At 35.3% G+C, this 23,066-nt stretch overlaps 2 protein-coding genes across 2 annotated transcripts; both read left to right on the top strand.

Moving 5' to 3' along the window:
- The first annotated feature begins 365 nt into the window (after positions 1-365).
- On the top strand, positions 366-3,580 carry LOC118281033 (protein odr-4 homolog). The gene is made up of 7 exons (XM_035601466.2): positions 366-613; positions 774-966; positions 1,123-1,475; positions 1,872-2,051; positions 2,273-2,480; positions 2,723-2,899; positions 3,168-3,580. Exons 1-7 carry the CDS (start codon positions 518-520, stop codon positions 3,353-3,355), a joined length of 1,395 nt encoding a protein of 464 aa, XP_035457359.2. The 5' UTR covers positions 366-517; the 3' UTR covers positions 3,356-3,580.
- A 456-nt stretch (positions 3,581-4,036) lies between these two features.
- LOC118282311 (uncharacterized) lies at positions 4,037-18,798 on the top strand. The gene is made up of 4 exons (XM_035603332.2): positions 4,037-4,526; positions 10,045-10,548; positions 12,613-12,751; positions 18,244-18,798. The coding sequence occupies exons 1-4, from the start codon at positions 4,323-4,325 to the stop codon at positions 18,549-18,551; spliced, it is 1,155 nt and encodes a 384-aa protein (XP_035459225.1). The 5' UTR covers positions 4,037-4,322; the 3' UTR covers positions 18,552-18,798.
- The last annotated feature ends 4,268 nt before the right edge of the window (positions 18,799-23,066 follow it).

Here is a 23,066-nt window from a genome sequence, read left to right as displayed (position 1 = left end):
CGTATTTATATATCCCTTTTACCCTGTGTTGTATCGGGCAATGCATTATTGCTTCAGTAATTGTATGCGATATCTTTTACACATTTGGAACTCTATTCAATAAAGGAACAGGATCCATACAAAATGTCACATTAACCTTGGTCGTTAAAAAAAATCGAAGTCTGCATTAGATCTAATTTATACAAAAACATTTTTAAATAATTTTGATACCTTTACTTTATGCAATAGGTCAACAAGTCAAACTTTTTATTTAATTATACTTTTAATCCATATTTTCGTTATGGCAACATTGCATTTTGACGTTGCTTTACTGACACTAATGTGTCAAACGTCATAATGTTGACATTGACACTGACTGATAAGTGACAGTGACAAATGAAACATGGTGTAAATTCTGTCTGTGACACGACAAAACAAAGTTTGCACTCGATTTTTAATAATAAAATAGAGGATACAGCGCAACTTTTTCCAATTAACTAAAGCAGTGCATGTCCCTGAAATAAAACAAATTATAAAAATGGTCCGGACAGTTTATTCTCCGGAATATTGCTTGCAATATTTAGAGCAATATGCTTCGAAAGAAATTTTCGTAATAGGATTAATTCTCGGGCAGGTGAGTCAATTATCTTAGTATTTTACAATAGGATCTATTATGTTATGATTGAATACCATATTCCCGTGTTAATAACGCATATTTTTCTTGTGTTACACTCGACTGCTATGTACGAGTCTAATGGCTAACAGTCTAAAACTATGCGTACTTATAATTTAAGTCAACTGCCGCTCGAGAGAATGTCATCCACCTGGCCCGCACACCAGATGAGAAAAGTTCTGAAAGTGCCTCAGAGACAAGTTATGTATTGGACAAAATAGAAACGAAGACACTTTTGAATGTCTCCGAGGCCTGGGTCGCCGATCATGCGAAACACGTAACTAGAATGCTTCCTGGAGGCATGTTTGTTCAAGGTGAGACTACATTTTTGTGATTTGTTTTAAATTAATATACAAGAACAAAGTTCATGTATTATTATTACTTTATGCACATCTTTAGTCATTATCATAATAATCTGATTGTTATTCATAAGAGTTTCTTCTTATTTCATATTAATATTAAAATTCCAGGGATCTTCATAACAAGTGATGAAGACATTTTTGAGGAGCCAAACAGTTTCAGTAAAGTGAAGTCAATTGTAAATCACATATACAAGGCTATGAATGCTAACCAGTACATGTTTGGGAACTGCCCTTATTCAAATGAAAGACTTATGTTACATATGTCTACTAGTACAAAAGTCCTTACTTGTAAGAGTATCGAAGTTGGTGCACCTGCCAAAAGTACAGTGATCAAGCCGGTAGAATGGAAGTTCTTGCCAAAACCCCAACAGTGGCAGCGATTGGACTGCTACTACGAGTTTGATGATGTGTATCCTGTGATAGTGAAGAAGAGTGGCATTTCTGTTAAACAACAGTTTCAGGTATGTTAATTATTATACTCTTATATTTAACTACCTTCCAAATAATGCAGATGGTTTTTTTTTTTTTTTTTTTTGAGGGGGAAAATCATCCAATGACTTCTCCCGCCTTGGGTGAGGCGGGAGGGAGTACTCTTACTGACTAAAAACCACCCCGTTCCTTCTCCTGCTTTGAGCCGGAGCCCTAATTTTACGTTGTCCGCATTGTCCGTTTAATGCAGATGGTAAGATGGTAATTCTTCTATTTTTACATCATACTGTAATAAGAGTATGATGTAAAAATAGATTTAATTGTTTTATATAATGTTAATACTATATTATATGATAGTGTATTTTTCTTGATAATGACATGATTTATAATGTATCATCTTGTTTTAACATTCACTTTTATAATTCCAGCAAATTTTGGAATCAGCTCACAAAACAATTGAATCCAGCATCATGTTCATAGACGGTGAACTCAAAGACAACTCGGAAGTTCTGGAATCACTCTTTAAAAAGAAGAAACCTAAAACGAATTCTAAATCAGTGCAGCAGGAACTTCCTAAATCAATGAATGTGTCATTATTTGTGCCATTTGTGAGTAAACAATACTTTGTAACTGGTAACTGAATGGTTATCTCGTGCATGATTGATTTTATTTGTTATGCTAATATTTTGAACAGCTATTACTTCTTTTGTTAACACATGAATGAGTTATTGTAGAGCATTATCTCATAGACAAAGAATAGTACCACTTTTATGTAGAAGATCTTGAAAGTACTATGTATAATGTAATGAGAGTAAACTTTATTTTCCAGGAAAACTCGCTTCCGGAAACAGTGGAGTATTTGGAATGTGATGGCAGTATCCATTTTAGTGGTGTTGTGTCTTCAAGTGTGTTTATGTATCCGAAGGCAACTGTCAGTGAAACCATTGCAGCTGTGAAACAAGACATTATAAGATCCTTAGCATCTCGGTTCACTATGCATTGTGATGCGTTGATTGATGACAACTTGCTACCTGAAGGTGAGAATGTGCCACTGATATAAAGAAATAAAGTCACCCATCCTGATCCAATAAGCTTTGTAACTTATAATAACTACATCCATTCCGAATGACTGATCAGATTTTTATGTAGTTTCACCAATGGATAGAGTGATCCTTTTGAGATATTTATTAATATGGACATAGCACATACATATATTAACTTAACCCTTTAAACTGGGATATGAATGATTTATATTTGAATTTTTGTTCTATATCCACAGAAAAAGTTTGTTTCAATGAACCGCCTCGCCGAGTGTTAGTCCCAGTGGGTGCCCTGTACCTCTGTGATTATCTATTTCCTGGCGAAGCACCTGCTGAAGCACTCCTTTCAGTACGAGAGTTGTTAGACCTGAAGATTACTGAGGCCGATGTAATCTGTGACGTCGAGACACCAGCTGGTAAATATTTGAGTCATTACCAAATTTCAAACACCTTAATTCCTTCATTCTTCAATTTCCCCAATACCAAAATACTTTATCCTGAAATCCCTAACCTCCTAAAGGCCGGCAACGCATTTGTAATTCCTATGGTGTTACGGGTGTCTATCGGCGGCGCCAATTGCTTATCATCAGGTCCATCTGCGCGTTAGCCAACCTATCCTATTCTGTCCCATAAAAAATATAGTTTTTTTTGAAAATCGTATTCTAATATGATAATTTTTTGCAGATACGTCTGAGTTTGATGCCCTAGACAGGGATGCGAGCAGTGAAGAGCTACTGGCAACACCTCAAGAAGCAAGCCAGTTCATGTACATCACAGGAATATGTTTTGCCATGTTTGTTTTAATTGTCTCCATCATCATACACTATTACGACGGTATCGTCAAAGTTGTCAGTAAAGTCCTCTCTAAATAAATGAAATTATAATTTTACCAATATAACTGTTGAAGCTTAAAAGACTTATTATTGTTGTGAATGACTTGTGTAAGGTTTCTTGTTTTAATTTCTTTTACGTAACAGATAATTTTATGATTTATTGTGAGAAAACAATAATTTTATTTAACATTTATTTTTATGTACAGAAATATGGTGTCATTTGAACTGTCGCATTTTAATAAATAAATAACTTTTTTTATTATATTCTTATTTTTTTTATTTATCACACTTAGGACGAAAATTATCATTTCATAAAGTTTAAAAAAGATTTAGTATTAGTACATAGGTCAATTTTATGCCTGCGAGGTAAAATATTTAATAAATAAATAAATAAATATTACATTATCAGACCTGTTTCATAAGGTTCTTGATCGTAAAAACAATTTCAACATTACAAATTATTATTGTTTCATTTGACAAGAAAAAGTACTGATACAAAGCAATGTTTATCGATTTAGTTACGCCATCTGTTGTAAATGTAATAAAACCATGTCTACTGACATAATGGCAATGTTAGTAGAGGGTTAACATACTCACGTCTCTTTTTTGTGGCGCTAGTGTCAACGCGGAATCACGTGTGTGTGACAGAGAGGTCCGATTGTTTCCTAGATGCATGAATGCTTCATTCATACAAGTTCAACTTGATAACTAGATCCAATGACACTATCTACAGAAGTATGCGCTCATCGTACGTAAGTCAGTCATACACAGCGATAGTGTTGTATGGGTTTTCGTTGAGTGTGTTTTATTAAAGTGACGTGCAATGGTGTTCTAAACTTTCGGAGTTATGTTATGATTATTGCAAAAAAATTGTGACAGCGAGCAAATGCGATCGTATAACGATGAGGTCGTATTATATCGATCGTATTGCGTGATTAATTATTCAGTAAAACCGGTTTAATGCGAGTGTGATACGTTAGTTAGCACAGAGAAGACTTTGTTTACAATGGCATTTTCACTTAATAAATTGAAGAATATTTTGAATACGAGCCGGGAGGGTCAGTTGGCCGGCAGTGGCAGTTTGGAGCCAGAGATAGGATTCAAGTTGGCCTTGCATCCAATCAGTAAAAATTTATATGTGACCGTTATCGGCGCCCGGCACCTTCCGTCCTTGTTTGGGTTGAGTCGCGCCCATGGATACCTTGTTAAGGTAACTTTCAATTGTTGTTTACCGTTTACGCTTCATTAGTAAACATTCAACATAGGTTGACAGCCTTCCAATTTTAAGTTAGTTTGGGAGCATAATGGTTTTAAATACTTACCAAACCTACTCGTATACAGAAAGAGAACAATAAACTTTGTCTAACAACTGTCTGTCTAAATAAATGCCTAAGAACAAAACTATTTTCTGTTTACCTAAGTGCCCAATTACCTACGTCGAATTAGATGCGCAGTAGTTACTACAAGTTATCACCTTTATTATACCCTTTTTTATGTTTCTCTGGTAGGTACCCTAATTTTATATAAATACGCAGGTAAAACCCTATTATTCTGAATACAGAAACTGGAGTTATGTTCCTAGTTAATGACATTTTATATTTCCTTCTATTTATTTTACTTATCTAAGAACTTTCTTGTTGAGTAGTTCGAATTTTTCAAAACATCTTCCATCTACAAAAATCTCGATCGTTCTACTATCGGACCCTGATAGTTGAATTGTTAATCAACCCTTTTGTAGATAAGCCGGGGTAGTGGTACTAATTCAGCTCTAATTGGACCAAACAGTGTCGCCCACTTGAACACTTACATGCTAAATTCTTCGTTAATCTTGCAATTAGCTGCATTATCTCTTCATCGGTGCGTCATGCATTACAATGGTTGGTGACATCGCATCTACCTAAGTAGCTACATCTACTATTTAACATCCGTTTAATTGTTTTTCTAATTGAGGCCAAACCGGTGTTACACCGTCAAACTCGTTAGTTTATCTTTACTAATTGATACAGAGGTAAAAACTGCACCACTCATTGTGCCGCTCATTCAAATATTTACCTGGCCCCAATATTGTCAATATGTATAAAAACAACAACGATTTCTTAAACAATCTCAAATATAACAAACAATCTTCCTGTAACTATTAGTCTAAAATGCCTTCTCCCGTCCTGGGTGAGGCGAGAGGGAGGGTCAGACTCTTATTGACTGAAAACCACCTCGTCTACTGCTTCGATCCGGGACCTCGGTAACCCGTAAGGTCGTTCGCAACCCTGCCGTACCTGCATTAAGGGTAATCTGGGTATTGATAAGATCTAAGCTGCTGATTGATGATTGTTGAGAGTTTGTGCTTCCCGTGCCTTCGTGACCACGTGAAAGATACGACACAATACAGAAGGGTTGTTAGTCACTGTAAGATTGACATACCCTAAGTAGTTATTCTCCAGACGAAATGGCGGCATGTAGGATATTCACCTTTCCAAATATATTGATAGACTGAGAGCCTGAATAGGGCAAACTTATTCAACTTTTTTACGCTTGCATTGGCAAGACTGTTCCCGAGAGCCTTCGGTATTCAAGATTTGCTTTGATGCGGACGATCCATCAATTTGATATTAAATTGTTGATGACAACGGTCCAGTTGGGTATATATTAAACTGAGAATCCCGAAATATCTCTACATAACAGTACCTAACTTTTCTGTGTAGGGCCTAGGGACCTGTAAATGTAAAATGTTTCCTAAGTTAATGGGAATAAGCGCTTTAGAACTTTGTAACTAGTTGGTACAAAACAATTTGTAACTTTTAGCACACTACACGTGCCATGTAAAGCAACAAGGAAAACTATACGAACAACTATACTTATTAATTAACTTTAATGAAAAAGAAAAACACCTAGCATAGGTAGGTACTTGGTTAGTAAAAATAATTTTGAAGGCCATGCTAGCCCCGAACCTGCTTTGCATTTTTAAATTAGAGGCTTACTTACATAATTCGAAGAATACGAACTAGTTTCGTGAAAAGATGCTTAATACTTTAGTACCTACATTCTAAATAATAAGAACTGTAATTTTCTAAAAAGATCCTTACTACTTACATTCTCATTTCATAATACTTGCGGTAGATTGTGTTCTGTGGTAGAGTGCCTAAACGCTGTCTGAGTTGTCGACATTAATAAAATATCCAAAACGTAATACCAGGCCATTAAACATTGATATTGTATGCCGGCAATGTGCCTGTCTTGTTTAATGGACATCTCGATATTTTTGGCACACGAAAAATAAACTACATCTATAAACAGATGTTTGTTTAATTTATAGGACCTGTTAAAACGCTTTTTTATGGTTCGGATAATAAGGATAGGCATGTATAGTAAATGTCCTATCAAACTATAAAAGGATAAAGAGTAGGTTGATATTTCATCCACTTTATTGCGCCTGATATTAGATCATAGATATAAGAGATCTGTTAAAAATATCTTCTTTTGGTACCCAATAACCAGTGATGTTTCAATGCATTTAGTACCTACAAACTGGAATAAGTTTTTTTCAAAGTCTAGCCACCGATTGGAAAATTAATTCACGATGATGATTCCATTTGCGTCAATTTGTCATTGTAACTATTGTGATGCGAACAAAACTGTATCTTAAGCAACTACTAAATAGGTCCAATATTGTTTTTGTGCTTAGTTCTTCCTAATCATTTAAACTATTAGGCCCGTCGTGTTACTCAATAGTTATACAAACATTTAAATGTTTAAAGCCCAAATCAAAGTTGTCATTACGTTATCGTCACCACCAACATTACCTACTAGTGTTTTATCATTCTTTTATCAATGGAAGTCACTAGTTCTTATTACAATGCGGTTATCGGCTCTCTTATCTTTCTGCTATGCATCTGAAATCATTGGTGTGTACCTACTTAGGGATTAGGTATCAATTCCGATAACCACATATTTCTCTTGATATTGAAATATTTATACTTATAAATTAGGCCTTGATCAATTTAGCTGGGTATTCCCTAATACCTACTGATTAGATCTCGGTACATTTATTTACACAATTCCATATTACGAAATCTGCACTTGAATTTCCAATGGGAATTGTAATAATGGTACGTGTACTACGAAAAATGTAGGCCAATACTTACCTACTCCGTTTCTGCATTATCCTGAACTGAAATTACATTAACACCTCTATTCGCCAGCGTCATTTAATTTAAAAGGGTCGGAATTCGAGTAAATGTTCAACCATGCAGATATAAATGGCAAAAGATGCTCTGACGGCTTATTTCATTCTATAAGGTTTATTGAATCATGGCAGCAGAGAAGAACATTGTGGGAACACTTAAAAGTAACTACTTATTTTGTAAATATTTCACGGGACAGTAACTTTACTTTGACCGTTTTCCTTCAGGAAAATGATTAAAATTTTGCGTCATTTTTCTTGTATTCTGTTGTTTACCATAAAGTTTAAATAAAATGTTGGCGTATTTGTTTTGTGTGCTATAAACTCTAAGTCCACAGTAATAGTTACTCTGATGAACCAAATGCCACAATGAACTTTATTTTTCCAAAGTTACTTAACTATATAACATAACTATTTCCGAAATTGAACGAGATCATGTAGAACTTATCTATACCTAACAACTCGTATTTTATTAAAACATTAAATCCAAGATACTTGTCATCTAACTAATATCTAAGTTCAGTGTACGATTTTGTCTTCAGTCGCTTCAAGACAAATGCATTTATGAATAAAACAAGGTTTCTTTGTTCACTTTAAAATCACTGTAACAAAAAATATTAAGTATTCGCTGAAAAACCACCAAAACTGAGCATCATTAAATTTAATTGCTGCATCGCAATTTATCATTGAAATTTAAGCAGGAAAATTGATATTATAACATAAGTTTAGTTAAATGAATTAAAACTGTAAGCAATTATTCATTGATATCAGATTTGTATTCCATTGATACACTGATATCCGATACTTCATATAACTACTATTTAAAATTTGAAAACAACAATGAACTCTTGTTTTTATAACAACCTGCGAAATTTAATCACTACTGATTTGGTTAATATAATTGTATAATATCATCATCCAAACATTGAGCTTTAGTTATATCTAAAAAATATGATGATAAATAATAAATACCGACTGTTCGGGACTCCCAGTTGACATAGAAGACCTTAACTAGGAAATTAATTTAGAGTATCTAATTACTAGATGCTTCCTTTAATAAGACATGTGTCCCATCATAAGACCCTACTCGTGTTTCTACAAAACGCCATTGTTCAAAATACAATTAAAATTCAAGGGATTCTATAATGAACAAAGTTTACTAACTATAGTAATTTAAACTCATTTCCACAAAAGGCTAGAAGACGTTTTAGTGTTGTATTACAAAAGACGATAATATGGTTTCCCTAAATAAAATCCTATTCAAGCAAGCCCTTCCCGACAGTGTATTGTTGATGCCACTGTATAGAGATCTCGACATTAATTTAAATTCAATTTACTGGTAAAACGAACGGGTCAAATGGACTGGCTCCAACATGCCGTATGACTTGTTTGCCTGGCAATCAATGGGGTTCTATTAGTTACATTGCCATAGTTTGAAACGATGTGGAAATCTAACATTCAAACCCTAATCAGAGACGATTGATGATTAATGGCTACCTTGACTGACCCCATACATTTGGAAAACCGTATGTGATTTTGGGTTCATTCAAATGACGTTGTAGGCAAATGCTACCATCAATTAAACGGAATCCTTACCAATTAAGGACATCTATTCAAGGAACGGGTCTCTTAAGAGTTAATTTAGTTAACTAGGCACCTAAAGTTGAAGAGGTTGCTTGCTCCATTCCAATACAGAGTTAAAAATGTCTTATAACTAGATAGTTACTTACTTACAGAAAAATCATTAACTAACTATAATTACTCTTATTGGACACTAGACTAGACAGACAAAGATCCAATTGAGCTTATTTTTGTACAACTACTTATACCATTTATTGTTTAAAAAATAACGAAACAAAACAGAATATTTTTTTATGTATTATTCGTAAATTGCTTTTTTGCGGCTACAGCGTTATATGGGTCGCATCAGTTGGGAGGTTTAGCCGCTGTGAATACTTTTTATCCCGTCTGATCCGGACATTTATTATATCACTGCTTGTGACAATTTGTCTTCATCTGCCATCATAATCTGGCTGCATTGTTCCAATTATTTGGGATCACCACAACATGGTAATTTCTTCAATTATCCATCCTTCCCTTCTCTTTCCTTTTTTGGTATGTTCTTAAGTAGAAAATAACCTTAACAATTTTTCTTCATTAAAACAAAAACGGGCAAGAATTTTCAGTAGTTACTTATTAACTAGTTAAACAGTAGATACTTTTAGCGCCCTCGCAAACTTCGTGGTAACTAGTGCCAAAAGAATTAAAAATTAAATTCCAATACAAGTTTGTGTAAAACTCGTGCTATGTTATCGAATTAAAAAACTAGTTTTAATTAATTTCAGCGGTTTACTTCACCATGATAAGTTGCAATGTAGCGTCATAATGATGTCATGTTGAAATGTAATAATTGTGAACGATAAAGTTGCGGCTATTAATATTATACCTATTTATATAATTACCTAAAAGTTGTTTCATGTTAGTTATACACATAAAATAGTTAATGTAACTGTTACCATCCAGCTGAAATAACGACATTTACATTTTTCAGGTCAAAGTGTTTCCCGGCGACAGTAGGTTTGAAACAACATTACAGGAGAGTTCCTGGCCGGTGTGGAATGAGGATTTTAAATTTCAATTAAAACAAAAAGATGCTAAGAAGGGACAAGAAAAAACTGACCTTCAAAGTTTGCTCGCCGGCCACTTTTTGTCGCTTACCATTTATGCTATATTAGAGGCTCCAAAACAAGACACAGACAAGCGAAAAAATAGCAAAACACTAGATTCGAAAAAATCTGCCAAGGTCGCGGAACAAGAGGAACCAAAACCTAAGACTGGATTCTTAGAAAAGACATTTAGCAGTTTCAAATCAACGAAAGCCGAGGCGATAGCACAAAAGTCGATTCTGGAGAAACGGAGAACAGTGGGAGCGGCGACTTGGAATTTCGACTCAAAGTTGTTTCAGAATGATCTAAAGAATGGTTTGATCGGCACTCCAGATATTTGGAGACCAATCAACGCAATCACGAGTGGAATCACGGCGGCTGATTCACGGGTATGTATTCCAATGGTAATTAACAGCGACAACGCTATAAGTCACAGTCGCGAGCGATGCTAATCACTGTGATAAAAATAGTCTTAAATGGTCAAGTGAGGATAGACTCGTTAGGTACCTCTACAGTGAGTTTATTACCGTTCGTAATGAACTTGATCTCGATGAAATAATACCTACGTTTCAACAAAATATTCTCAAAAATGTTTCTTCTTGTACCTAATATTTTAGTGTGATCTTTATTATTTCGTGTGAAGTCTTTATTTTTCGTTACTAAGTATTAGGCAAGCAAAAATACAATGAAGACTTCAAAGGCTCAGTAAATTGTACAGTTTAGTTGTTACTTTAGAACAAGAGAGAGCTTTATTCTCTTTAAATTAATTATCGTCAAAGTCGTATTCGTTGTAGCCATGGTTACAAATAAGATCATGTTAATTTTTTTTGGTAGGGGTCGTGAAGAGGGCGATGTATTCTATTATGAAGAAATTGTCGTTAAGCTAAGCTGTGGCTATAGATTTAAACAGTTTAAAGTATAGTTAAGAAGCAATAGAAATCTCGAGTTGAAGATAACGATATCAATTAATGTATGAGTCATTGTTATGTATGATTAATATGCGAAGAGCGTGTTCGTGTGAATAAAATCTTAATGCTGTTCGTACAATAGAATAGTTTCGACCTCGGCGGGTTCCATCTGATCGTCTACCTACGTTTATTGCGATGATGTAAGGTCATAACTATGCTTCATCTTCGTGCGCACAAATTCGGTATAATTACGAATAAATTCATACCGATTTTATTAGACCTACTAATCGATTATTGATTTCTGCTAATTATTAAAGTACAGTTGGTTTATTTCATTAGATTGTTTTATAGTTAGTGTGGCGTGTTGAATTAGGGTAATTTGTAATCGTATAACTTGTGCCAATTAGGTAGTGATCCCACGATCCTTGTAAGTGTCTTTTAGTAATTGAATACCGTTGATTATAGTCTGGGTGAGTACTTAGTGGAATTAGGTTAGATAGTCAGAATATAAACCACATTTTAACGCTCTAGCATCTCGTTGGAATGCTATGGAATTCAGTTTATTAAGTTTAATGTTCTTATCACTATTAACGTTGAAAGCGCTTTAAAGTGTACGAACTGAGTAGGCATTCAGTGAAGAAAATTTAATTATGTTAGTCATTGTTGTGCCTTTGAACACTAGGTCCTTTTCATTTAAAGGGCAACTAGTATATTTTGAATACACAGACACTAAAAAGAGAAATCGTAGCTGAGAGACAAAGAGTGAACATGATCCCGAATAAGATTCTGGGAAGGCAAACGTGGAAGTATTAAAATATAACAGTTACTTTGTAAATTATTTTCAACGTTGTAGGCCTCTTGTAATAAAGAGTTTGTTGATATACATGGGTGAATTCGAAAAGAATAAAAATCTTTAAAGCCATTTATTCCGTTTGCGAATTGAAATCCTCGATCGTCAATTTGACCTTGCCATTCAAGCAACTGCAACCAAAATTGAAAGACGTAATCACACTTCAATAAATTACATAAGAGATTACGTCATTGGATATTTCTGTACAATTTTACATAAAATAAATGCAATAAAACACTGTCGTTACGTCGCGTCAGACGTTATCAGACACTTATCTCAACGCTAGAAAGAACATTAGAAAATTGCCTTACTCACCTACTGATAAGACTTAAAATGGCTTAAGGTTTTAGTTTTATTTAAAAAAAGCTATAGAGGAAAAACTGTTAGCATAAACGACAGTCAAAGGAAAATAAAACAATACTTTGGGAACATATACGACCATGAAGTCATACAGTCTGAATCGTTCTACTAACATTATTACAAAGTAGGTAGTTAACATAACACCATTTTATTCTTACTATTACTAGTATTACTTGGATCTGTGCCCAGTTTCCTTCCTTGTCTAGTAAAATATCTTGTATCTCCAGTAATGTTCGTTGAAGGCGGCACAGATATGGTTGATTGTGTACAAATTGCCCATAGGGGCCTCTAATCTGTGACAATTAGCATAAACTCCGTGTAATTTGTGTCTACAGAGGGAAAACAAGAAGGGCCAGTTGGAAGTTACTTTATTGTACACGGCGAGTGAAGACGGGTTGAATGACATAGTGCAGCTGACGGTCAACAGGCTACGGTGCAGTGTGCAGACGATGCAACAACAAGAACAGTATAAAGGTAAATCTACAGACAATAATACTACTTAATGACCGGCTACTGTAAATGTCAACTAGTGTTATTTTGTTCTGAAATCACTTGTGTTAAGCATCCAAGTGAATCAAGGTCTACTGACTATGATTTTGTTGTGTTATTTTGCTCTATCAATACACTACTGTGAAAGAAATGAATTATATAAAACAAGTTTAATTTTCCCACACAATTAGCAGAACTAAACAGAAAATGGCCTACGGATGAATTCGTATCACAATACGGTCTATCTAACAGCAGTAACACAGTACACGATACACTGGTCGATAACACGTCGCTAATTAGCCACATTTTCGGTCAGTTTCCGATACGAGTGGCATTATGTGTTCGCTATAAGTAACAATTACTTAAATGTACAGGAAAAGGGGGAAATAATTGCTACTTCGACTCAATATATTTGGAAGTGTAGCCTTAATATATCCATGTATCTTGTACCCTCGCTTAATGATATCGAGGGGAGGATCTATCGCTAGTACCATTAGTCCTCAGCATCTATGGGTATACGTCCTGCATCCCTCTTACAACTATTTGGAGAAACAATGTACCGCACTCGAGTTAAGGGCTCTACGTCCTGAATATATTACATAGACGACTGTGGCTTGTGTAAGCAAGTGTCGCATGAACTAACACAATTCTCTATAAACTGACGCGGACTTAAATCGTAAACTCGTGAAGGAAAACATTTTCCAGTGTATGGTGTCATATTCTTAGATTGTCGTCCCGATAAAAATGGTAAAATTGTGGTTATTATTCTCAACAGTTTAGTGTAAGAATAAAGGACGCATTTCCTCTCCGAAAACAACTTAGATAAATACGAAGCGATCTACTTGATGTATTGCACATGTGGTAACCGCACATGCACATAGTTTAGGCTAGAAAATTTTAACATTTACCTACCTCTAAAATATTAGGTATAAAAATATTATCTGGGGGCACGGTAGTGCCCCCGCCAAGACGAGCCAAGCGAAGCGCAAGCGCAAGGGCACTACCTACCTTTTCTCGAAGCGCTTCGTCGTATTTTTGATCCTTCATAACTTGAGTTTGGGTTATACCAGATAAACAAAATTTTCAGGATATAATGTCAGTGGTAGACTTAATAAACCTCTAAAGTTTCAATTGCATAGCTCTTATACTTTAAATTTTATTGATATCTAAAATACCCCGATTTCGTCACTCACTCACTCACTCACTCACTGATGATCAACAAAATTCTTAAGGTACTTCCTGAAGTCCTAGAAAACTGAAATTTGGTATGTAAGCTAGTATTAGTACCCAAACAACAAAAAAATCCTAAAACTTGGAACTTTTACCCCCAACCCCTTAAACTAGGGGTGAAAGTTTGTTCGAGACTTCCGCAACTTTTGACGCTAGAGGTCTGAATGCGGCCGCGGAGGGGTAAAAATCTGAAATAGGGAAACTTAATTCCCTATTTCCTGCTTGAGATCTGAAAATTATACACAAGTACATAGAACACAAACTTTTCATCAAATCAAAACATTATCCTACCCTAATTTCACACTCAAGTTACGGGGAAATTCTACAGCCATAGCTCGTACTGCGTAGTTCGTAGCACGTAGCAGAGTTTTTACGCTATAATCTCGTAGGCGTGCAAACCTTGGACGTAACTGGCGAGTTGGCCGCACGGAAAGAGTTTAGAAGATTGAATAGATTTTTAAGCTCAAGCCCATATGACGAATAGCAAAAAGTCCGTGCGGCCGACTCGCCAGTTACGTCCAAGGTTTGCACGCCTACGAGATTATAGCGTAAAAACTCTGCTACGCGCTACGAACTACGCAGTACGAGCTATGGCTGTAGAATTTCCCGTAACTTGAGTGTGAAATTAGGGCTTATCGATTTAGGTCTGGGCATGTAGGGCTAGAAACTTGGCTCTACACGGGATCTGATTACTTTTTGACAGTGCGAGCTATATGGTCTCGTCTTGGCAACATTTAACATGAAATGTTTTTGTGGGATCTTACATACTTATTATGTTTGTTTTACGAATATTCCGGTAATAAGTAAAACAACGATAACCCGAATAATATTATTACTTACTTACTTGAAAGTTTGTATTGAGATTGTTTGTACTATATTAATGTTGTTTTAATAGTATGCTGTACACATAATGTTATTGTAGGTTTCTGTCTTATTATATCTGTATGTAATACAAAAACCTATAGATTTACGAGGCCGACTAACTAACGTCAAGAACTAATAACCGTGAACCCATAAGGAACGCGTCCCGCTATAAATAACTGTGAAAACAAAATTACTAGGTACTGATATACCAGGAAGTTATTTTGTTATTGTGTCCGATACATTTGAGCAAATTTCATAAATATTCAAAGAGCTCAACCTCGACCTGTTTAGAGATTCATCAGGCGGACAGTGGCCCGCGACCGTGTAACTAAACTTCATTCATATTATTTATCTGTAGAGACAGGCACTCGAGGCGACGCGGCGGCCCACGCAATACTGTTTGCTTATTAAAGAGGAGAGAGTTACGTTCAAGACGAATGTGCGTTGAATCACAACTCAAATAGCTAAGGCCGCCTTTACAATTACGAAAGGTTCACAAAAATTGTTCGCGTATTTCTGAAAATTTCGGTCTTAGGTCATATTCGTTACACATGAGCGGGCACTGTTGGATTCGTGTAAGGTTGAATGGAGCCAAACCTTATTGGCTTTTGTCCCGAAAGTAGGTGCCGTTGTATGTGGCCCGACATCATCTGACCCGCGCACCATACGGCGCGTGTCCGTTTGCACATCTGTTTCTTATAAAACTAGTTATATATAGACGCGTACACACGTCCTTATGTCAACAAATAACTAGACGGCAGAGCACTAACAAGTAAACAGTCAGGATTAATCCCTTACACTAAGAAGCTAATACTCGATATAGACGATGTTAATTCTTGATACTGATTGGCCTGATTATTCAGTTCGCGAGTAAAATGGGACGTGTAAATATTAAGGTTATTTAATTAGGAGATAACTAATTACTTTTTTATGGTATAAGCCGGTAAACGAGTAGACGGATAACCTGATGGTAAGCAATCGCCGTCGCCCATGGACATCTGAAACACCAGAAGCGTTACAAGTGCATTGCCCGCTATTGGGGTTAGAAATATGAGGGATGTTGGGGAATTGGGGATTGGGAAGGGGGTTCGGTTTGTCGTTTTTCTGCGAGCCCGTGGTAGTACTTCGGTCGAACCGACCCATTCGTGCCGAAGCATGGCTTCCTCACACTTACGTCCCACAATTACGCTGGGAAATGAATTACCTGTGTCGCATTGTAGTCATGGAGTAGTGTAGATGTAACTTTTACCATCGTCCGTATAATGTCAATTTATTAGGATAAGCAGGGAACACTGATAAGCAGGTAATGTGTCTGTCAATATACAATCTATACGCTTACCACTTATAGATTGCTGTTTGTATAATAATGGATTAGACAAATGATTGATAATATAGATGTGTTTTGATAAAACCGTTCAATGAATGTCAAACCACCACCAACCACAATGTGTTTCAAGTTCGAACGGGTTTTGACACAAATATTTTTCGAATATAAATTATTTCTGTAAAAGCTGGCCCTTATTATTACGCGATTAATATGGCTAGTCAATAAAGACTTAGGAAGGATGTACCTAAATTGTGACCAGCAATCGAGAAACTAATATCGGCATTCTTTATGTACATTTCGATGACCAAATGCGATTCCCGAACCTCCCTCAAGCCCTCAAGAGTGAGGATTATGGCAAACCTCTTCTTAAGAGGGATGCCTTTGTTTACCGGTGGATATATACTGGCCTATGTCGGAAGACAAGCTGCAGCGTAGAAACGACCGTTTACCGATAAGTCTCTAATTTATATACATGCAAGGAAACTATTTTAAATTAGTAAACATAATTGAATGAAATTGTTAAAACAAGTTCAGCAATAAAGGCTATTTTATTTTATTTTATTATACATATACTGGCTGATAAGAGACTAGTACCTCTACCATGAGTTTGAAGCAATAGTGTATGGCGATAGTCGGCAAATTTTTGCTCCACAGGTGACCGGTAGAGGCGTTATAAAATTTGCCATACAAAAAATGTACGTCGTCGCTAACGACTATCGACAAATCTACAATTCAAACTCCTGGTAGATGTACAGTCATTGACATATTCAGACTTAGAAGAAAAACACGTTTACCACCTTTTATCAGGAAATATGTCTGTACACAGGAACACTTTCTCGGAAATCATACTTTGATCTAATTGATTGATATGAACCTTGGCAGAAGTATGGATGTATTTATTGCCTGATACTTGCTTCTTTTAGAAAACGATAATTGACGTTATCAAAGATTTTTCAATCCTTGACTGACTTACGATAGCACGATAACGTATTAATGCGTTTGGCAGACCAAATTCGTTTATATGCAGACTTATAGAATGTGGAAAGCTAGAATTGAATTATTTGTATAAATATTGCATGACTGCCCAGGATTCTATGATTTGTTCTTCAGGACAAGTTCCGGTCTTATTAGCGAATTTTCAAACATTTTCGTTCACAGCACGAAATGAGTGCTAGGCTATTCTGTAATTATCTTAATAACTATCATATTATACTTTATGTTGTTCGACTAGTTTCAAGACACGTCAAGAGCCCTACTTGCGACGGTGCTTGAGACTAGTTGAGTATCCTCACCGAAAAGTAACGACAGTAAGCCGTCAGTACCTACAATCTAATTGATAATTAATATTATATTTTTTAAACCAATTTTATGTATCAGAACCGTATATTATTCAAAGGTAAAATATTTAATAAATATTGGCTTATGGTCGTTTTTTACGTAAAATATTTTGTTTCAATTTATTAAACGATAAAGTAATTTAATAACAGTATTTACGGCAGTATGTACAAGGGTATTTACCCTGTATACATTGACTCGTGTTTTAATACTTACTCTACATGTTTTATTAAATTTTGTACTTGCCATTTCATATTTACTTTGATAATGTAGCTATTTATATGTGTTATGCTCATATTTATTAGGTACTTCTTTGTAGAGATTATCTACCGAAGAAATTCGTGTCATGAAATTAATATTTACTCAGAATATGTTTATGTACACCCACGATGTGATTTTAGAGTTATATTTCTTTTTAGTTGTTGCTTACACGTGTTTCTATGAACCAGAAAAAATGTTCTTGACTTCGTCTTTAGGTTTGGTTTTATAAGTAGGTACAGGCAAGAACATGAGAGCTCTTTCCGATAAGGTTATTATTTATTTCGTAGGTGGTAATGTTTATTTTAATTGTATTCAGTGCAATTATTATAATTTGATGTTGTTCGTCACCTACATAACATATTTTGTGTGTGCCTATACATGTCTGTTAATTCCCAACAAATAGATACGTTTAAAGCTATATTAAATTATTATTAAATGAATGTAAATTGTCTGTTTCCAGCTCCTCTGTACCTGAAGGCGACAATATTAGAAGCGAACAAAGCTGAATGCTATTGGAAAAGCGATAGATTTGTTCCCGCAATATCAGCCAGATGGGACCCGAAATCTGCTACTGTGAAACTGACAGTTTTCAAGGCTAGCTTAAATAAAGTCAGTATTTATATTAGCCTTGGTTGTAAGACGAAAATGGCGAAGAAGGAAATTTTGGGTAAAGCGACGATTGACGAAAAATCCGCCTATGCAGACAGTTGGAACGAGTGCCTGCAACACCCGGGTATACCAAAAACTTTTTGGGTCAATTTCGAGTAACGACCCCCATATTTCACGTAGAGCAACTATGACGAACTTAGACTAAGTCACAAGGGATCAAAATGATTGTGAATATTTTTCTATGTTTTTGTTCAATGTTAACACGTTGTGAATATCTTAATGTACCTTTGCTTAAATATTTTATGACAATTTTTTATTTAATTTAATTTCCTAACTATAAGAATGTACCTTTAATTTTTTATCACAAAGCTTAATTGATAATACACTTTATTGATATTGTTTTATAGTTGAATTCTTTTTATTTTCAATGTTCCTATTAGGTTCTCGACCAGGTGTGGGTTCACATGCCTAGGTACTTAGACTTAATCAATATGACGGAGCCTTGACATCAATATTCGATTATTCATCGATAGTTTATGCATTTGCATCTTCGCATATTATAATAAATATATCTGCATTTGCTTAGGTGGCTATAACTTACAAGTTACACCCTTTTATAGATTTGATTATATGTATTAGATTAGATTTTACAAACTTTATATGGAAATTTATTCACTTAATGAAAATTATACTTGTAGTCTCGTTAGGTACGGTAACCGTGCATCCATACCGCAGTTACTGTTTGTTGATCAACGTTTCCAAGGATGACTCAGCGACATCTGACAGCTAAAAGTTTATAATAAAAAATATTAATAATCCACATAATTTACCTAATGTTACCGTGTTGCACTAAGTTGCTCTATAAAAGTTAACTGCGTTGTGGATACATGGTTACAATTCATTTACTTATTAGACCAATTATGATAACTAAACCAACTACTTCAAATAAAACAAGTAAACAGAAAAACAGAAATATGTGAGAAACAGTAGTCCAAACCCGAGACAGGATTACAAGGCTCGAAGGTAATGTAATAAGTACGTAAAGTTGGTTTGAAATGACTGTCTTTTATACGAGAGGACCAAGTACCTACGGACTAATACAGACGTCTTCGCAATTTGGGTTTTACGAAACTTTCCAAATACAGTTTCCAGATACTTCGTTTGAAGGTACAGACATTTATTATTTGTAAGTTGTCAGGGCCGTTTTGAAACTCCCTAACTTCGAGGTGTTAAACAAATTGTTTATCAAAGGTCGAACGTGACTGTTTGATAAAATTAGCCAATGAGAGGAATATTCTGTACGAGTGGTTGATACGAGTATGCGTAAGTACTTAGAATTTTGTAGTAAGCCCCTTAAATTAATAATATCTACTTAAAATACAAGCACGCCATGGTTGTGGTATGCCAAGTATTCAGTATTTGTAGGTATCGCTTTCGCTGGTAGGTAGGTAGAATGATAAATTGCTTACCTACCTAGAATTATAATGTTACCTTATTATTATATAAACCTCTAGTCCGATGGGTATTATATTCGGGAGGGTTAGTCTCTTGGTAAGAATTCGGGAGCAAGTATCTTTGACCTGTAGGTATAAAATACCACTCTACATTGTTTTTTAATTGCACGTACCTACATACATTTACAGTATATAAGTATATAGACGTCTACTTTTAAGAATTTATATTTTCCGTTCGCTGTATAACTTTGGAGTTAAAAGAATAAATGTTCAATATTGATGGGGTTTGCCGTCTTATGGCGATGCATATGGGGTTTTGGGACCATAGAATGCTGAATATTATGCGGGATGGTGTGTGAGCTACATACTAATTCGCAAACATTATCCCCTTGTAGTGTAATAAACTTGTGCGATTGATGGCTAAGAAATGTAATGATGGTCATGGCATGTTAACTTCTTTCTTTTAGGCTTGTGTATATTTTGTCATAATTCAGTGTGACATACATACATGCCACACATATGTTAAATAGTTACAAAGTCACGCCATTTATCCGCGAAAGGATAGACAGAGGTGCACATTACGGCTGCCACTGTAACAGTGTATGTACACCCTTTTCACCATTTGTGTTATAAGTCCCATGTAATAAGGGGTGAGTTATATAAAATAGTCACAGTTACTTTTAAATAAGTAAGTAAATTATCCTAGATCGATATGAATGTATAGGTATTTAGGCACACCGTAGTCCTAAAGTTGCAAAACAAACAGATGACTTTATAATTAATAATTTTAATTCTTAATATCTTTACGTAGCACACCGTACTGACATTTACCTAGTATGTAAGTAGATACAATAAAGGTAGAAAAAAAAAATACAACGGAAAATCTCATATCTAGTCACGATCTAGCTCGTTAGATATGCGTAGTAAGTTGTTCCGCTTGTGTACGAGTACGTACTTATATTGTCGTGTTATGTGCGAATGTTTTACAATGTGTCGTAAACATCGCATCGTTCGTATGGTGTTTGGCCAAGGACGCAGGTAAAGTATCCACTGAAATGTGAGACACTTTTCCGGGTAATTTTCAATGTGAAACAGGTACGAATTAGGTATCGAAGCAGCTAGGAATTTCCCTTTAAATAAATTTGGTTAGTGCGAAGATGTGATGTTTTACAACTGGAAATAAAAAGTAAACAAGAAAATTTTACTTTTCTTCGTTGACGAGAACAAGCCTTAGACTTGCTAAGCCATGCCATGACTTCAATCTCTACATCTTTTATTGTATTGCCTCTATAGTAATGTGCGACTAATAGTTCGTAACTGTTACCTTAAAGTTAGGTATTTAATTTTGATAAAACTTTGCACCGCACTAAGACTTTCTCTTGTGTCGTGGGTGCGTTTACAAACATATAAGTGCACATATCACCCAGACCTGAAATAACAATTTGTAGATCACACAAAGAGTTTCTCCGTGCGTGATACGAGCCCGCTATAATTTGCACGGCAGCCAGCTCTCCATCTTACCATCCTTTTCAAAAACTCAATGATATCATGATTTATTTACAACCCGGAAGAAAACTTTGATTGGGACGTGAGAAAATGTTTTCATCAAAACTCACCTCGGGCATGCTGCGGCGTTTGATTTGTATTCAGACTGCATACAATACTTCCGATATGGTTCCTTACGACGTTTCTCACCTAAGTAAGTGAAAAAAGGATGAAAAGGCAAATATTGCCTCTCGGAATCTTTGTTATGGAATCAGAAAGGATGCGGCCGACAGATCCGAAAAGGGACCATCAATCAGAATCCCTATGCTGTCGGCATTAGGATCACTATTGCATTTTTGTGAAATATTTTCTCCTTTCTCTGTTTCGAATTGATTTTCAAACGTTTGAAGGATTTGTAGCGCTTCAAACTGCTATCAAAAACAGTGCACAGGACTTTTACCGTTAAAGATAATTTACTTTGATTCTTTAAAATATGTGCTAGTGGATTGCTGTATTTGGTAGATTGTGGATTGTATCTTTCTGTTGACGTAGGTCCTTTACGTCTCTCAATTAACTTCAGATATAATAGCCCAGTTAACTAAATAAAGTAGGTACCTCAAGGACTTACCTACCTACTTAATTAGGTTTAAGTAGGACGAGAGTCGAGAGCTTATTTATTGTACCTAATTAATCAGTTTCTTAAAGTTCCCAAGTTTTTAAGTTCGGCTAAGAAAACCAATAAACATTTTCTAAGAGTAGAAAACAATCCTAAGACTCAAACCAAGGCCGCTAGGCTAGACATTAGATCTCTTGAACTTTCGAGGTTAAAATGAATTTCATTTCATTTCGAAAATCAAAACAATCTTTTTATTTTTCACTTTATGTATTCGTTCACAATACAGTCACACGGATAGTGCACACGATATATCAAACTGATGGACGAAGTAAATTGGGGTCCCTCAATCTTGCCAGGCCCAAATAAATCCTTGCATATGACTATGGGATATTGAGACGTAACTTACCTCACTTTTGCTCTGTTTCGAAAACTTGCTTCGGTGCTGTGACAGTAGTCAATAAATGGGCAAGGTGGGTGCTGTATAAAAGTTTGTTTTGTCACTTTTTATTCTCTGGCACTGGCACCTACCTATTTATATTTAGATACGATATGTGTAAGATTCTTTTGTTTTCTAAAACGAGAAGGAATATCATTGGGGTGAATTTGAAAGTGTGTTTAATAGTACCTACCTACTAGACATCTAAGTACTCAGGTTTCTAGTACTATTTACTTTTTTATTTATTTCTATTACTATTATTTCTAGTACTTACAATTATCGTATATATTTGGTATTTCTAGAACGATTTATAGTATATTTATAGTATGCAAATTGAAGTCAATAACTTCTTATTATAAACGTATTCATGCACATTTGTCATAGTCATTAGGTTCATTAGTCATGCCGTGTACTACCTAATAACAGTTATTTTCGTGGATAAATGAATGTCTCCGTAATAAATCTACGTAAGTGGGGACGTAGTGGGAAAGTGGCCCATACTTTGTATCATGAAATTATACGTAGGTACTCCTACTACTTATGACTGATGTCGTCTATCGTATTCAGTTATTATGTGTACCGGGACTATAAAATGATTATGGTAAGTACAAAAGCATATCAGGCGTTAATAGACTTGATGAGCTTCTTTCTTAATGAACGCATGGTTAGAATTCGAAACGGGA

The sequence above is a fragment of the Spodoptera frugiperda genome, chromosome 20, assembly GCF_023101765.2.
Source record: "Spodoptera frugiperda isolate SF20-4 chromosome 20, AGI-APGP_CSIRO_Sfru_2.0, whole genome shotgun sequence".
NCBI lineage: Eukaryota > Metazoa > Arthropoda > Insecta > Lepidoptera > Noctuidae > Spodoptera > Spodoptera frugiperda.
Note: the sequence above shows the minus strand (reverse complement) of the source record. Positions and strands in the feature narration are given on the sequence as shown.

What these genes read in the sequence shown, in the direction of transcription:
- LOC118281033 (XM_035601466.2), top strand. Translation starts at nt 518, where the DNA reads ATGGTCCGGACAGTTTATTCTCCGGAATATTGCTTGCAATATTTAGAG. An exon ending in CTGTTAAACAACAGTTTCAG is followed by an intron (nt 1,476 to 1,871) that starts GTATGTTAATTA and finishes TTATAATTCCAG; the next exon opens with CAAATTTTGGAATCAGCTCA. An exon ending in TGACGTCGAGACACCAGCTG is followed by an intron (nt 2,900 to 3,167) that starts GTAAATATTTGA and finishes AATTTTTTGCAG; the next exon opens with ATACGTCTGAGTTTGATGCC.
- LOC118282311 (XM_035603332.2), top strand. Translation starts at nt 4,323, where the DNA reads ATGGCATTTTCACTTAATAAATTGAAGAATATTTTGAATACGAGCCGG. An exon ending in TCACGGCGGCTGATTCACGG is followed by an intron (nt 10,549 to 12,612) that starts GTATGTATTCCA and finishes TTGTGTCTACAG; the next exon opens with AGGGAAAACAAGAAGGGCCA. An exon ending in ACAACAAGAACAGTATAAAG is followed by an intron (nt 12,752 to 18,243) that starts GTAAATCTACAG and finishes GTCTGTTTCCAG; the next exon opens with CTCCTCTGTACCTGAAGGCG.